At 63.1% G+C, this 15,099-nt stretch overlaps 4 protein-coding genes and 2 non-coding genes across 8 annotated transcripts in view; 5 read left to right on the top strand and 1 right to left on the bottom strand.

Annotated features, from left to right (window-relative positions):
* Nucleotides 1–2,409, top strand: part of SUPT6H (SPT6 homolog, histone chaperone and transcription elongation factor) — a 30,244-nt gene extending 27,835 nt beyond the window's left edge. The window contains exons 36-37 of the mRNA XM_059829179.1: nt 59–246; nt 428–2,409. Of these exons, the coding sequence (XP_059685162.1) occupies nt 59–246; nt 428–614 (375 nt within the window). The 3' untranslated portion in view covers nt 615–2,409. The remainder of the gene's footprint in view (nt 1–58; nt 247–427) is intronic.
* Nucleotides 2,410–7,349: 4,940 nt separating this feature from the next.
* LOC132319197 (adenine phosphoribosyltransferase-like) lies at nt 7,350–8,382 on the top strand. The gene is made up of 5 exons (XM_059829477.1): nt 7,350–7,472; nt 7,634–7,727; nt 7,806–7,952; nt 8,049–8,144; nt 8,255–8,382. Exons 1-5 carry the CDS (start codon nt 7,350–7,352, stop codon nt 8,380–8,382), a joined length of 588 nt encoding a protein of 195 aa, XP_059685460.1.
* A 484-nt stretch (nt 8,383–8,866) lies between these two features.
* RAB34 (RAB34, member RAS oncogene family) lies at nt 8,867–10,904 on the bottom strand. Of its 3 annotated transcripts, none has more exons than XM_059829265.1 (10): nt 10,851–10,904; nt 10,675–10,766; nt 10,242–10,307; nt 9,935–10,036; nt 9,800–9,864; nt 9,677–9,728; nt 9,438–9,495; nt 9,231–9,321; nt 9,036–9,143; nt 8,867–8,943 (listed from the first exon to the last, which is right to left on the bottom strand). In XM_059829265.1, the coding sequence occupies exons 1-10, from the start codon at nt 10,902–10,904 to the stop codon at nt 8,876–8,878; spliced, it is 756 nt and encodes a 251-aa protein (XP_059685248.1). In that variant the 3' UTR covers nt 8,867–8,875. The 3 variants fall into 3 exon arrangements, with proteins under 3 accessions (XP_059685248.1, XP_059685247.1, XP_059685249.1); XM_059829264.1 differs by having other exon boundaries at nt 9,414–9,495; XM_059829266.1 differs by lacking the exon at nt 10,242–10,307 and having other exon boundaries at nt 9,414–9,495.
* A 1,495-nt stretch (nt 10,905–12,399) lies between these two features.
* RPL23A (ribosomal protein L23a) lies at nt 12,400–14,910 on the top strand. Its single transcript, XM_059829372.1, has 5 exons — nt 12,400–12,444; nt 12,947–13,127; nt 13,455–13,631; nt 14,040–14,109; nt 14,845–14,910. The coding sequence occupies exons 1-5, from the start codon at nt 12,420–12,422 to the stop codon at nt 14,857–14,859; spliced, it is 468 nt and encodes a 155-aa protein (XP_059685355.1). The 5' UTR covers nt 12,400–12,419; the 3' UTR covers nt 14,860–14,910.
* Nucleotides 13,282–13,354, top strand: LOC132319224 (small nucleolar RNA Z17). Its single transcript, XR_009484474.1, has one exon. It is a non-coding gene; the product is annotated as a small nucleolar RNA Z17 (small nucleolar RNA).
* LOC132319223 (small nucleolar RNA SNORD42) lies at nt 13,898–13,964 on the top strand. The gene has a single exon (XR_009484473.1). It is a non-coding gene; the product is annotated as a small nucleolar RNA SNORD42 (small nucleolar RNA).
* Nucleotides 14,911–15,099: the final 189 nt, after the last annotated feature.

The following is a 15,099-nucleotide window of genomic DNA, read 5'->3' on the forward strand; positions in this document are numbered from 1 at the left end:
TGCCCCGCAGCCTAGCAGGCTTTGCCCTCCGTGCGCTAACATTGTCTGCTCTCTGCAGGTCTTCACGACTCCAGCACAGCAACCGGTGGCCACCCCTCTGATGACCCCCAGTTATTCCTACACTACGCCCAGCCAGCCGATTACAACGCCCCAGTACCAGCTCCAGGCCAACACCACACCCCAGTCCACCCAGTCCCAGACACAGTCGCAGCCATCATCCAGCTCCAGGCAGAGGCAGCAGCCAAAGTGAGTGGCTCCGGCCCCGAGTCCGTATATCTGTCTGTGTCCTGTCTTGTTTGCTTTTGTTGATTTTTGTGGAACCGGTGTCGTGGGGTTACCTTGCACCTTCCTGCATGGGACCTTTGGGGAGGGAGGGCAGGGAAACTCTCCCGTTAGCATGTCTCACCTTCTGCCCGTGTTGTTGCAGGACCAACAGTCACGCTGCGATCGACTGGGGGAAGATGGCCGAGCAGTGGCTCCAAGAGAAGGAGGCTGAACGGAGGAAACAGAAGCAGAGGTTGACTCCTCGCCCATCTCCCAGCCCCATGATCGAGAGCACGCCCATGTCCATCGCTGGGGACGCCACGCCACTGCTGGATGAGATGGATCGATAGGCCGTGCTGGACCTCACCCGTAACCTCCGCTCTCTTCTCTAGGAAGGGGAAAGGAGAGTGAACAGTTGAAAACAACTTCCCTTCCCTTAGCCACATAACTCCTGTTTTATACGTTGTGAGATGGTGGGAAATGACTCTTGGTGACGTGCACCTGAGCGAATGAATAGACTTGGCAGGGCTGGTCTAAATATGTATACTATATATATATAAATATATCATAGGAAGGGACACTGCAGCGGCCTCTGCGTTCCAGGCCCCGGTTCACCACTTTGGAAGCTCGGCAAAGTAGTTATGAGGTCAAACGAGTCTGTCCTTGTACATGCACAGCAGTCTGCTTTCACCGCAAAGACTGGGAAGCAAACGTAGCTGAAAGTGCAGACCATCAGCCTGGAGTGAGCCTGTTTATCTGGATTCTCCCAAACCCTGACTGTCACCTCTACTTGTCCTGAGAGCACAAAGCAAAGTCACGGGGGTTGTGACAAGCAAACCGGAGTTCTCAAAGTTTCTGTTGTTGGTTGCTCCGTGTTTTTGTGTGTAATGGACTCTGTGGAGTCTGTGCCAACCCCCAGCTGTGTTCGTAGGGGTCTTGCCGGAGAGAAACGCAGCTGCCGTACCAAAGGCTTGCTCTCTCTTCCGGCTTCTTTTGGAACAATATTTATTTACTTTTGATTATTTTTTTTTTTTAATCAGACTGCGAAGCAAAATGCCAGCCAACAGCAGCTTTCCCGAGCACGGGACAGACATGTGGGCTAAAACACTGCAAGAGCAGCCGCTGCTACAGTGGAGAACGTGAAGCAGCCCGGAGTGCATGGCATCCTTCTCCATATCTGCTTAACCCTGCCCAGTTGTAACCAAGAGGGGTGAATAAATAGTGTTTCTACTGAATGCTAGTTGAGAGGTTTTCTGCCTGCACCTTGTGCTGTCTGCCTGCCCTCTCCTCTTAGCAATGGATTTGCTTAGAAGCAGAGTTCAGTGGTGAAAGTCTATGCTCCTCCTTCCTTTGTTGCTTGGAGTTGCCCTCTGTGTGCTGAAACTTTCACAGAGAAGCTGATTTCTGTTGAGCTGATAAAGAATAATGTTTTGTTTTGAATGCGTCGTATAGAGACATCACACTGACATCCTGGACACCTCCTCAAGGCCCGTGTCTCTCACTGGCTGGGAGAGGTATACTGGGGGGCCTGGGAGGGGGGCAGATAACTTCGGTCATGTCAGAAACAGCCCACTGCAGTATTGCAGAGCGACTGCCAGTGCTGAGAGCCATTTCTGAACTGCAAAGTTCCTGCTGTACACACTTTCCTCTCTAGTGCTTTGTGAGTAGGGATTTTCTATGGAAGCAGCGTCTTTGTTCCTTCCAAGTGCTCCTGGTTAGCCTCCTCTCCCTAGGAAATGAGCAAGAACAGCAGATCTTAAGAAACAAAGGTCTTTTTTGCATGTAAATGCTCCTGAAGAATGGCAGCAACCGGGGAGACAAAGCAAAGCTGTTTCCACAGAGAAATGCAGGTCCTGGCTTCCGCGCCATCTCCTCTGCTGTACTGGGGGGCTGACACTGTCCTCTTCCTCCCCTGCGACCGCGCGGGCCAGGCCAGAGGACCATGCTCCAGGGCTGGCGGCTGCCGTAGGTTGTGGGTGTACTAACCTTATGCTATTTTTTTATTTTATCAAAATCTGTATGACGGGAATTTGACTGGGAGCAGCTCCTTACCAGGGATGTGTCGGACCCGTACAGGGGGGTGCTAGTTGTGTGTTGTCGGCTCCTTTTCGGCTGTCTTTGTTTTTAGTTTTCCCTTACCATCAATAAAAATTCTACTTTTGGGACGCATGTCTGTGCCTCCTGCGGTGACGCTGTGGTTGCTGCAAGGACTTTGCACCCATTAGCAGTGCTCCAGAGGGTGCGATGCCTCGTTACAACCTTGGTATTTCCCCCCTGGGCTCTTGTGGTCCGTTTATTTCAGGGATTTGGGATTGTGTGGCGTGCTTCTCCGGGAACAGCGGGGTTTGTACAGGGCAGCTCTGCTCCCCGAGCCTCGGTGCTGTCTGATCTCCCAAGGCTGTGTCATGGCAAAACGGGAGACAGCACTCAGTTCCTGTTGCTCCAGCTTTTTCCAATTCTGGAATTTGGTGCTGGTGCGGAAAGATCTTTCTACTGGCCTCAGTGGGTAGGAGAGGGGACGCTGTGCCGAGCCACGCTCCTCACTCAGAACCACTTTGCAGGAGTTGGTGGCAATGCCCTGTCTCTGGGCGCTGCCCTCAAACTCTTCACTACAGGAGCCCAGTTACCAGCGAGGGGAACAAGCCGGGCTGTGCCCACCACCCGCCAGGCAGGGAGACAGGCAGCTTGCCCTGCCCCTGCCTCTCCGCGGGCAGCATCTGCCTTTGTCCCAGGGCTGGAAAAGCTTCTGTTGTCCCACTCCAAAGAGCTCTTGCAAGGTGTTTGAGGAGCCTCCGGGGCGGGACAAGGCCCCTGTTCCTCCCGGAGCAGCCCCCGCTGTTTGCTGCCATTGCTGGGGGTTGGAGAGCAGCACGCTTCTGCCAGCCTGGGAAAAGGGTTAAGCAGAGGAGGGAGGTGGGATGGTGCGATTCATTAACTGGTCCTCCAGAGAAATACATCCCTGGGGAGCTGGAGCTCAACCCTCTGTGGCAGGGGACCTAAAATTAGGGCTCTGCCCCGTGCCGGCGTAGGGACAGGAGCTGTGTCCCCAGCCGGAGCAGCAACTCGCCGCTCCCGGTGCCCAGGAAAGTGACGTGAGCTGGTGGGAGCGGTGAGGAACAGCTCAAACCTACTCCCCACCCAACCGACCCCAGGTGCTTCCCCTCCCGCAGCCCTGCAAGTGGGATCAGCCCCGGGATTCCCCCTGGAAGCCGGCCCCAGTGCGATCCTTTCTCCCCACCGAGACAGGGCTGAGGCTGCACCATCTGCTTGAGCAACCAACTTTATTACACAGCCAAGACCCGTGAGGGGGGAGTCAGGGCCACGGCTCTCACGCAGGCTCTGCCTCAGCTTTGCTTTTCAGCCTCTTCTTTCTGTTTCTCTCCTTCCTCCTCCTCTTCCCGCTGGCAGTTGGGACCGGGGATGGGGTGGCCAGGGACAGCTCCCTGCCCCAGTCCTCCCGCGCTGGGGCATCACTCAGGACGGCGTTGGCTGCTTCCCTCAAGTCCGGCAGTGGGGCCCGTGGGTCCTGCCCAGTGGGGGCAGTGGCTGCGGGATGGCTTGGCTCCCTGGTTTTGGAAGAGCCTTTCTTTTTCAGACCTTTCCCCTTCTTTTTCTTGTCTTTCTTCTTCCCCTTCCTCTCTTTCTTGGCTGCCTTGGGGGGGGACAGTGGGCGGGAGGGCATGTGATGCTCCACTGGGACAGCTGCTCCACCTGCGCTGCCCCATGGGGGGCTCAGAGGGACCCCCCTGGGCCTCGCTGCCCGGTCAATGAGCTCCCCACCGAACTCATACAGCACCGGCTCCCTGGGCACCGCGATGGCCACCGTGTTGTATGCCTTGCACCTGCAGAGAGTGAGGAGGCATGGGGTGAGGTGAGCCCCAGCGAGGCCGAGCGGGGGGACGGTCCCCGCAGTGGGGGGCACTCACCAGACGTAGAGGTAGGGTTCCACGCACTCCTCCTTGTAGGCAAACTCGAAGCAGGGCACCTGGATGACGTTGAAGAAGGCCTGGCCGACCACGCGTGAGGCTGTGTCGTTCACCTGCTGCAGGCACTCCTTCAACCTGCCGCGGGGCAGAGCTGGGGTGAGTTGGGGGGCTGCCAGAGGGGCTGGGACCCCCCCTGAGTTGGGGGGCTGCCGGAGGGGCTGGGACCCCCCCGGGGATGGAGGGATGCTGTGGGGCACAGTCAGGCATGGGGCCACTCACCCGCGGTCGCAGTCACAGTGGCTGATAGTGTGCCAGCGCAGGTTGCGGTACCCGTAGCGGGCGGTGAAGGGGTGGATGACGTGCTGGCAGTGGTCATGGTCCCGGCAGCACCGATCTGTGTCCCGGTGCTCTCCTGCGGGGAAGGCACGGGGTTCAGGCAGGGCTTCAGGCAGGGCTGGGGGTCCTGCACGCGTGGGCTGGGGCTAGATGGGGTTGGGATCAGGGCTGGACTGGGGCTGAGCTTGTCTAGGACTGGGGTCAAAATTAGTTTGGACTGAGATGGGACTGGAATCATACTGGGATGGGTAGGGGCTGGGACTGGACTGGCACTTGGATGGGGACAGGGCTGGCCCTGGGATGGGGACAGGGGCTGCACCGGCACCACAGTGGGGATGAGACTGGGACTAGGATGGGGATCAGGACCAAGAGAGGGACTAGGCTGGAATCAGGATAGGGACTGGGAGTGGACCAGGTTGGATCAACACTGGGATGGGGACCAAAATGGGAGCAGGATGGACCAGGGATCAGGCTAGGGACAGAGTGTGGATCAGGACTGGACCAGCACCAGGATGGGGACAATTATGGGACCAGTGTGGGGACCAGGATGGACCAGCCCTGTGATGGGGACTAGACAGAGATGAACTGGGACTGTACTGGCACTGGGGTGGGGGCTGAACTGGGACAGACAGGGACTGAACTAGGATGGGGATGGGGACTGGAGTGGACCAGCACTGGGATGGGTCTGGACTAGGACTGATGGGGACTGACCCAGCACTGGGATGGGGACTGGGACTGAGCTGGGGTGGAGCAGCACTGGGCTGGGGATGGCATGGCATGGCATGGGATGGCATGGGATGGCATGGCATGGGATGGGATGGCATGGCATGGCATGGCATGGCATGGCATGGGATGAGGGGACAGGTAGCTCTTACCCAGCTGCTCGTAGGCATCGGCGTTGCTGCCCGCACCGCACCACAGCGTCCCGGGGTAGGTGAGCCCGCGGCGGGCGCGGGGCCGTCCTGGCGGGGCCGCTCCGGTGCCGGGGGCCGCTCCGGGGCCGGCTGCCAGCAGAATCAGCAGGAGGAGGAGGAGGAGGAGGAGGCGGCAGAGCCGCCCCGGGGCACACATGGCACCGCGCCGCTCGCCGCCGTGGGGCCGCCTTATAGCACGGCGCAGCCCGCGCACGCGGGGCGGCCCGGCCCGGCTCGGCACGGCCCGGCACCGTGCGGAGGGGCCCGGAGAGCCGGGGTGCTGGAGCCGCTCCCCGGAGCCGCGGCGCTTCCCGGGCCCGCAGCCCGCGGGGAAGGGGTTACCCCTCGCGGTGGGGCCGGGCCCCGTTGCTGTGGCAGCCGGTGGGGTGATATGCCGGGGCCGGTAACGTGCCGGCCCCAACGCTCCCGCCCCGTGACGCACCGGCCCCCGCACGGCCCCCGGCCCCGGAGCGGCCCCCGACGGGAGAAGGATGCTCCCTGCAGCCTCGTGTCCCATCCCACGGATGCTCCCTGCAGCCTCGTGTCCCATCCCACGGATGCTCCCTGCAGCCTCGTGTCCCATCCCACGGATGCTCCCTGCAGCCTCGTGTCCCATCCCACGGATGCTCCCTGCAGCCTCGTGTCCCATCCCACGGATGCTCCCTGCAGCCCCGCGTCCCATCCCACGGATGCTCCCTGCAGCCTCGTCTTCCATCCCATCCCACGGATGCTCCCTGCAGCCTCGTCTTCCATCCCACGGATGCTCCCTGCAGCCCCGTGTCCCATCCCACAGATGCTCCCTGCAGCCTCGCATCCCATCCCACAGATGCTCCCTGCAGCCTCATGTCCCATCCCACGGATGCTCCCTGCAGCCTCGTGTCCCATCCCATGGATGCTCCCTGCAGCCCCGCGTCCCATCCCACGGATGCTCCCTGCAGCCTCGCGTCCCATCCCACGGATGCTCCCTGCAGCCTCGTGTCCCATCCCACGGATGCTCCCTGCAGCCTCGCATCCCTGTCCCACGGATGCTCCCTTGGCCTTGCATCCCATCCCACAGATGCTCCCTGCGGCCCCTCGTCCTGTCCCACAGATGCTCCACGGTGACTTTCATAGGGGCAGCCCCAGTGCCCCGTGCCCAGCTCGGGCTGGCAGTCCCCAGGCGCCCGGCAGCTCCCAGCACGGCTGCCAGGGCTCGCCCCCCTTGGCTGGCTGCCCTGCCAGGGAGCCCATTGGCAATCCAGACGCGGATCTGGCACGCTGGGCGGCCAAGGGAGCCAGCGCTCGGCGGGGCAGGACAGCACCCGGACACCCCAACGGGGACAAGCGCGGCCTCAGAAAGTCCCCGCACTGCTTGAGACCCCACAGGCTGCGGGGCTGCACCCTGAGCATCACCCTGACTTGCTGATCCTTGCACCCATGGGGTGCCTCAGGCACTGTGCCACCCGCACCATGCCCTGGCGCTGCTGGTGCAGGCAGCTGTGTGCTGGGGACACCTGCACGGGGTGCAAATGCCCCAGCCCCAGTGCTCCCCATCGCACAACCCCCTGGCTGGGGCAGCAGAGCCCGGTGGGGGCACATTGCCGGCCCACGGGCAGGGCTCCCGCCTGGCGCCCACCCAGGGCCCAGCTGGCCGAGGGTGCTGGCGGGGGCCCAGCGCCGCAGGGGCTGCCCCCACTCAGCTGTCGCTGTCTGTGACGCTCCCCATGACGGTCCCGCTCGGCTCAGCCTCGCCGCCGGCACCCAGGTACGGAGCCGACCCGGGTGCGCAAGGACCCCAGGGTGCCCATGTGGGGGGTGCAGATGTGGAGGGTGGGGGGCACCGAGCAGCAGGGAGCTCCGCGGGGACTGCAGGTGGGGAGTCTCACCCCTCTTACATGCTCAGTGCTCACAGTGCCTGCGGTTCCTGCACATGGACCTGTGCCACGTCCCTGCCACCCAAGAGAAGGGCTGGTACCTGGCACTGATGGCCCCCAACGTCAAGGGTCCCAACTACGCCTGGCTGGACCCCTCCCGGCTCTACTGCCACCCGCAAGTACCCAGCGCTTGGGGCGGAGGGCACCCACAGGGGTGCCTGAGTGGGCTGCAGCTCTGTGGGGCTGTCCAGGCACCCGGCTGTGCCCGTGGGCACCAGCACACGGGCTGCAGGTGCCCAGGATGGGCTGCGGGCACCCAGCACCTTTACTCTCTCCCCAGGGCTTGCAGGACTGCGTGGCCGACCTGCTGCAGCCCTTCCAGGGAGACCCCATTGACATGGTGGCCGGTATCGACGCCATGGGCTTCATCCTGGGTGAGCGGGGACGCGGGTGAGCCCAGCATCCCCCCGCCTCGTCCCCGCGGGGCCTGACGGTGCCATGCCCACCCCCAGGTGCTGCTGCCGCTGCCGTGCTGCGGAAAGGCTTCCTGGCCATCCGCAAAGCTGGGCACCTCTGCGTGCAGACGTTGGCGCAGCCCTACACCGACTACTCGGGCCGAGAGAAGGTGATGGAGGTCCGCACCGATGCCATCTCGTCGGGTGAGCTGGCGGGGTGCTCCCATTGTGTGTGTGGGGAGCTGCCAGCGCGGGCACTGGGCACCAGGCACTCAGCTGCAGCCTCTTGCCCCCTCCCAGGTCTGCGCATCCTCCTCGTGGACCAGTGGGTCGAAACCGGGGGCACCATGCGAGCGGCCATCCAGCTGGTGGAGCGGCTGGGGGGGGTCGTGGCAGGTAGGACGAGGGTTACTGGGTCACCCTGGGGTGCACCCATGGGAGCAGTGGCAGCATTGTCCCTGTACCGTGTGGTGGCCGGTGCTGAGCCCCCCCACCTTGTCCCGCAGGCGTTGCCGCCATCTGCATCGAGGACAGCGAGGGAGGGCGGTGGATCCGGGAGCGCTACAAGTGTGCCCACTGCGTCCCCCCTGGCCTGCAGCCCCGGTTCGACCGCCACCAGTTCGGCTGGGACTGACGGGGGGGCTGGCACTCTGCGTGTCCCCCTGTGTCCCCCCGCTGCCGGTTCTTTGGGCAGGGATGCCCGGGGCATTCGCCACCCGGTTTGGCTTTCACCGTACCTGAGATGCTCACCCCTCCCCAGCAGCAGCCGTCCTCCCCTGGCTCCATCCTCCTGCCTGCCCGCAAGCCTGGGGGGCTGCACCCGGGGGCAGGGGGTGCTGCAGCCAGCCCTGGCCCCCCCACCCTGCCCCCCAACCCCACGCCTTTCTTAAAAAGCATAAAAAAGGTTTTATTAAGACAAATGGGAGCCCGGGGGCATCTCCCCCTGCAAGCGGTACCTGGGTTTGCATAGCTAAGGGAGCCACACGGGCACTCCTGCCCGCCCCGGCTGTGGGCACCCAGGCAGGCGGGGGGCCGGGGGGGCCGGGGGCAGCTCCTCGGGGCCGGCCGGGGCCGCCCCTCTTTGGTCCAGAGGTGTGAGCGCAGGGGGGGGGCCGGGGGCTGCCCCCTCACTGGCAGCACTTGGGTTTCTTGCGGGGTGCCGACAGGTACAAGTCGCTCTCGTTGCTGCTGATCCCTGGAGGGACAGAGGGGTGGGAGGGGGGGTGGGAGGGGTTGGGTGGGAGGTAAGGGGGGGGCACCCGCGCAGGGCCGGCTGGGGGTACTCACGCACGGTGTCGCCGATCTTGCGGGCACTGCTGCGCTCCAGCTCAGCCAACACGCTGCTCTCGAAGGTCAGTGCCGCCACGCGGAAGAAGAAATCCCGCACGTTCTCCCCTGCCCCGTGGGACGAGATCCCCTGAGTGTCCCCTCGCCCAGCCGGACCCCGGGGTCTGCACCCCCCTTGCCTGGCCAGGGACCCACCGGTGAGCGAGGAGACGGCCCAGTACTCTGCCTGCATCTCCTGGGCCACCTTCAGAGCATCCTTCTCCATCAGGTTGTACTGCGCTGGCGTCTGCCAACCAAGCCAAGGGGGTGGGTGGGTGGCAGGAAGGACACCCCCCGAGCCGGGGCGCAGAGAGCCCGCGGGAAGGGGGACACACTCACGCTCAGGTCCTTCTTGGAGCCCACCAAGAAGAGGATCACATTGGATGGGTCATTCTCCTTCAGGGCATCAGCCAGCCACTGCCTGTTGGGGCCACTGTCACCAGCCGGTGGCTCACAGCCAAGCACTACCCTCTTGCTCGCACACTGCAGCGTTGCCAGCAACCCCATGCCCTCCTGCCCAGCTCCCGCTTCTCCATCCAGCCCCACTGCCCCCCACACTCGTCTCTGGTCCCACCTGAGCCCCTTGGCCGCGTGTCACCTACCGCGTGTGGTCCAGAGATGCCACATCGTTGACATCGAAGACGATGACGATGGCTGGGGGCCAGAAGGAGGGGTGAGATGGGGACAAGGACAGCCGGTGGGGTGGGACATGGTGGGGATCTCACCTTGCGCTCCCCGGTAGTAGGTGGAGGCGATGCACTTGAAGCGCTCCTGGCCGGCTGTGTCCCACCTGGGGGGGGTTGCGGGAGGTGAGGGGGGTCCGCAAGGGGTGTGCGGGGAGGGGGCTGGCGCCTACTCACAGCTGCAGGCTGAAGGGCACCCCCAGCACCTCGAACCGCTCCATCTCGAAATCCACCCCAATGGTCGCCTTGTAGTTCTTGTCAAAGGTGTCCTTGCAAAAGCTGGGGTGGGGGCAGAGGGGTGTCAGCAGCCCCTGGCCCCCCCCCACGCCCCACCCTTGGGGGCTCAGTGCCCCCTGCCCTGGGGGTGCCCAGCACCAGAGTCCGGCTGGAGTTGGGCTCAGCCCAAGGTACCGCTGCCCTTTGGGGGGGTGTCTCTTCCCCCGCGCCCCCCCCCAGCCTCTCCGGGGGGGGGGTGTCCCATTACCGGTTGATCAGGCAGGTCTTCCCCACCGAGAGGTCCCCCACCACGATGATCTTGGAGATCTTGAACCTGCAGAGCAGGGGGACGCGCTGCCACTCAGCGGGGCGGGGGGCTCCCCGCCTGCCTCCCCCTGGCCAGCCCCCCAGGCAGGTGGGTTCATGGGGTGGGGGGGCATCACCCCACAGCCCCCCCCCCCCCCGTGACTAGCAGCCCTGCTCTCCCGCCCCAACGCCAGCCACAGCCCAGCCCGGACCCCCATGTTCCCCCCGCGCTGCATTCCTGCGCCGTGACGCAGGGCTCGGCACACAGGCAGCGCCGGCAGCCACGCGGCGCCCGCGCTGGGGACCCCCACCCGGGGCTGGCAGGGCTGTGGGCCCCTCATCATCCCACCCCCCCCAGCCCTGGGGTTGGGGTCCCCGAATCTCCCCGGACTCACCCCACGGTGCCCGTCCGCTGCTCCTGGCAAGCGCTGGCCACCGTGGGGTGGAAGGCGGGGCGGGCGTGCAGGGCGGCCTCCTTCCGAAAACACTGGGGGGGCACAAAGGGGGACACCGATGTGACCATGGGGCTCGGCGAGGCCACCCCCGGGCCGCTGTCGTCCCCCCCACTCACCGGGGGCAGGTCGGCGATGACCCTGTCCCTGCGGACCGGAGCCAGGACGTTCATCGTCCCGCGGGGCCGCCTGGGTGGCCGGGGGGAGCGGGGACGGGCCAAGGGCCACCGTGAGGCCTGGGGACAGATGGAGCAGGGAGTGGCGATGTCCCCATGTCCCAGCTGTCCCTACGTCACCATGCACAACATCCCGGAATAGGGACGGCTGTCCCTGTGTTCCCAAGCGGGGCTGTCCCCTTATCCCAATTGTCTCCGCATCCCCAGGACATGGCTGTCCCTGTGTCCTGGCTGTCCCCATATCTCCAAGCATGGCTGTCCCTGTGTCCCAGCCACTCTGAGATCCAAGAGTGCGGCTGTCCCCATGTCCTGGCTGTCCCTGTGTCCCAGCCGTCCCCACATCCCTGTGCATGGCTGTCCCCTTGTCCCAGCCGTCGCCACATCCCAAGTGTGGCATCCCAGGGTATGGCTGTCCCCATGTCCCAGCCGTCCTCATGTCCCCGAGCATGGCTGTCCCCACACCCCGGAATACAGCTGTCCCCATGTCCCAGCTGTCCCCACATCCCTGCACCCCGGGGTACCACTGTCCCCGTGTCTCAGCTGTCCCCACATCCCAAGTGTGGCATCCCAGTGCATGTCCATCCCCGTGTCCCACCGGTCCCCACGTCCCCGAGTGTGGCTGTCCCCATGTCCCACCCGTCCCCATCTCCCTGACGATGGCGGTCCCTGCGTCCCACCCATCCCCACGTCCCCGTGCGTGGCTGTCCCTGTGTCTCACGGGTCCCCCCGTGTGCCTGTCCCCGTGTCCCACCGGTCCCCACGTCCCCGAGTGTGCCTGTCCCCATGTCCCACCCCTCCCCGTGCACATCCATCCCCGTGTCCCACCGGTCCCCTCGTCCCAACGTGTGCCCGTCCCCGTGTCCCACCATTCCCGTGCACGTCCATCCCCGTGTCCCACCGGTCCCGCCGTCCCCGCGTGTGCCTGTCCCCGTGTCCCCCCCACCCCGTGTCCCCCGTGCACAGTCCCCACCGTCCCCAAGCACGTCCCCCCCACCGCATCCCGGTCCACGGCCAAGCCCTCCCCGCCCAGTCGCGGTGGCCTCCGCGGGGGAATGGTGGTGGTGGGGGGTTCCCGTTACCGCGAACCTCCCGGTTCCCGTAGCGGTGCTCGGCGCTGCACACCCAGCCCCGGAGGAACCGGCGTCCTGGCCCCTCCCTCCCCCGGGGGCCGGGGAGGGGCCAGGACGCCGGTTCGTCCGGGGCTGGGTCACTGCGCTGCTGCCCACGCGACGGGACCCCGGTAATCCCTCCCCACACCGGGGCTCATCCCGGCCCCCCGCCGGCGGGGCGGCGGCGGGTGGGGGGAGCTGGCAGGCAGGACTACAACTCCCATGAGGCTCCGCGGGGCGGGGACGCATATGCGCATGCGTGGAGGAGGCAGACTGTGAGTACTACCATTCCCGGCGGGCCCCGCGGCGCCGCGAGAGTTGGGGGGAAACTCTCGCGAGATTTGGGGCTATAAGCCCGTGCGGTGCGGCACGGGCGGCCCCTTTCGGCTTCCGCCTGGCCAAGATGGCGCCCAAGGCGAAGAAGGAGGGTGAGGGCTGGGGGCGGCGGGGTCTATGGGGTATGGGGGAGTCTTGCTGAGGCATCACCCGGGGTGCGGGTGTACGCGGGGGGGCCGGGCTGAGCGGTGTGGGGGGTGAGGGAGGGCTGCAGCCCGGTGCTGGGCCGCGGGCACGTGGAGGTGATGGGAGAGGCCTGCACCGGCGGACCCAGCGCCGTTATCTGAGAGAGGCTGGGCCCCGCTCTCGGTGATGGGACTCTTGGGGTCTGTGGGGGGTGAGGGAGCTGGGGAGGGAATGAGTGTCCCCGTCCGCTGGTGAGGTGGGAGACTGCTTTGTTGGGGGGAAGGGGGAAACTTCAACCCCGTTGGGCATTTTGGGGTTGGTCTTGGTTGGATGAGGGCGCATGAACCGCTTGGAGAAATCCTGGACATTGAGTTGAGTGACAGGGGAAGCCATGGTCCGTTAGGGCATGCAGGGGAGCATATACTGGTCCTGCAGATCCTGGTTGTGCTGACTGAGCTGTCGTTGTAGCCGTGCCTCCGAAGACAGAGGCAAAGGCGAAGGCACTGAAGGCCAAGAAGGCCGTCCTGAAGGGGGTCCACAGTCACAAGAAGAAGAAGATCCGCACTTCACCCACCTTCCGCAGGCCCAAGACCCTGCGACTGCGGCGGCAGCCCAAGTACCCCCGGAAGAGCGCCCCACGGCGAAACAAGTACGTGTGGGGTGTTGTGCTCTGCCCTGCCGAGTGGGTGTGGGGACCTGTGCCCCGCTGCAGCTCTCAGGGCGACACCCTACCAGTGTGCTGCCCTGGGAGCTGAGCCCACACCTTGGTCTCAGAGCGCCGGGGGTGGAGTGTGTGTGTTTGGGGTGCAGGTGATGATTTCAAGCGACCAAAGGCTGAGAGTTTGTGATTAGAACTTTTTTGGCAACTGATGCACCCCAAACTTTCTTAGATGGTACCTGTGGTATGTGAAAGCCCCTGAAGTGCAGAGACGGTGTCTGCCAGCCTTCTTTTAACCACAGGGTCTCTCTCCGGCAGGCTGGACCATTATGCCATTATCAAGTTCCCTTTGACCACAGAGTCAGCAATGAAGAAGATAGAGGATAACAATACTCTGGTTTTCATCGTCGATGTCAAGGCAAACAAGCACCAGATCAAACAGGCCGTCAAGAAGCTGTATGATATTGATGTGGCCAAGGTCAACACATTGATTAGGTGAGAAGAGGGGGAGAATAGGTCACTGGTGGGTGTGAGATGCTTCAAGAGCCTCGAGTGACTTTTAGCAGAAAATGGGAACACGTGTGACTTTCAGCAGTTGTGGGTACTCTCAGGAGGTGGGGGGTTAAGCTCCGTAGCGTTTTCAGTGTTAAAGTTTTGAGAAATGCAACTTGTGATTGAGCACATCTTAGTGGAAGTGGGAAATGTTGGCAGACCAGAGGGTCGGCTTCATCAGGGAGCTCTTCTAACACCCAGGGAGTCTTGTGCAAATGATGTGAACATTTTTTACCACTGAGTAAAGTGATGTTTCCAAAGGAACCACTGATGCACACTGCTGTAGTAGGAACGTGGAGCAGGTGGGAGGAATTGTGTGCCTCTGTTCTGATGCCTCCTGTTCCTCTCTAGGCCCGATGGGGAGAAGAAGGCTTATGTCCGACTGGCTCCAGATTACGATGCGCTGGATGTAGCCAACAAGGTGAGAGATCTTTGAAACTTTGCAGCTCTAGTTGTCTTGTCTCTCCTGCGCCCAGTTGTTCTCCTGGCGTACAGGTGAGGTACTTGTGCTTCAAGCACGGTGGCACTTCTTTGGAATGTCCTTGTAGTTAGACAGGATCCGAGCGTACAGAAGCAAGACCACATTGTCTAGCAAAACGCAGTTCTGCCTGGAAGATGGTGAGGTTAGGTGGGAAAAGTTGAAGAGAGAATTGCTGCTGTTCTTCAGCTCCTCCACAGAGGGGCTCCACTCCGCAGGACCACAAGAGCTCCAGAGTATTAGTGGGGAGGATGCAGAAACTGCCCTGCAGCTTCTGGGTTGACCCAGTGTTTGTCCTAACAGCATTCTTGGCCAGCACTGTTGGCAGCTCATTTAACAGGGGGAAATTATGCCAGGGGCACTGCTGCGCTGCCGGCCTGGGTGAAGGAGGAGTTTCTGCCGTGCAGGTGGCTGGAAGCAGCAGGCAGTTGAGTCCTCGATGTGGTTGAGGTAGACAGGAGGCAGCGGTGGTATGTACTGGAGCATAGCATAGGGGTCACCGAGGAGTAAATGTTGAAAGTGGTTGTGTAAGGTGCTTGGACAGGTCTGGGAGGAAGAAGCCTGTCCTCGGAAAACAGGAATCCTGGGGAGATGCAGCCCTGGCAGTGATGTCAGTGGCGGAGGCTCTGCCTTTCTGCCACCGTAACATCTGTTTTAATGTGCTTTGCTTCTTTCCAGATTGGAATCATCTAAACTGCATCTACCGAGGACTGTACAGACAGGATAATAAACCCTGTGACACCACTGAGGGGCTCTTGTGTTTTGTGACAGCATGGCCCGTGCAAAAGAGAGTGCCCAGGAAGCTTTCGGGGCTTCATTTCAGTAAAGGGCTTCCTCCCTCCCTCCTGCTGTAGCCTGGCACTTGGTGGGCAGAGCTGACTGCTCTGTGAGAGTCCCAGCCCTGGGGTCTCCTGGATCACTGACCTGTTCTCT

This window comes from Gavia stellata, chromosome 25, assembly GCF_030936135.1.
Source record: "Gavia stellata isolate bGavSte3 chromosome 25, bGavSte3.hap2, whole genome shotgun sequence".
Taxonomy (NCBI): Eukaryota; Metazoa; Chordata; class Aves; order Gaviiformes; family Gaviidae; genus Gavia; species Gavia stellata.

Bases quoted from the DNA above. Each gene is read 5' to 3' on its own strand.
- LOC132319197 (XM_059829477.1), top strand. From the start codon at position 7,350: ATGGACCTGTGCCACGTCCCTGCCACCCAAGAGAAGGGCTGGTACCTG. The intron at 7,473-7,633 runs GTACCCAGCGCT...CTCTCTCCCCAG, and splicing joins GGCTCTACTGCCACCCGCAA to GGCTTGCAGGACTGCGTGGC. The intron at 7,728-7,805 runs GTGAGCGGGGAC...GCCCACCCCCAG, and splicing joins CGCCATGGGCTTCATCCTGG to GTGCTGCTGCCGCTGCCGTG.
- RPL23A (XM_059829372.1), top strand. From the start codon at position 12,420: ATGGCGCCCAAGGCGAAGAAGGAGG. The intron at 13,128-13,454 runs GTACGTGTGGGG...TCTCTCCGGCAG, and splicing joins AGCGCCCCACGGCGAAACAA to GCTGGACCATTATGCCATTA. The intron at 13,632-14,039 runs GTGAGAAGAGGG...GTTCCTCTCTAG, and splicing joins AAGGTCAACACATTGATTAG to GCCCGATGGGGAGAAGAAGG.
- RAB34 (XM_059829264.1), bottom strand. From the start codon at position 10,904: ATGAACGTCCTGGCTCCGGTCCGCAGGGACAGGGTCATCGCCGACCTG. The intron at 10,767-10,850 runs GTGAGTGGGGGG...GTGCCCCCCCAG, and splicing joins TCATCGCCGACCTGCCCCCG to TGTTTTCGGAAGGAGGCCGC. The intron at 8,944-9,035 runs GTGAGTACCCCC...CTGTCCCTCCAG, and splicing joins CAAGATCGGCGACACCGTGC to GGATCAGCAGCAACGAGAGC.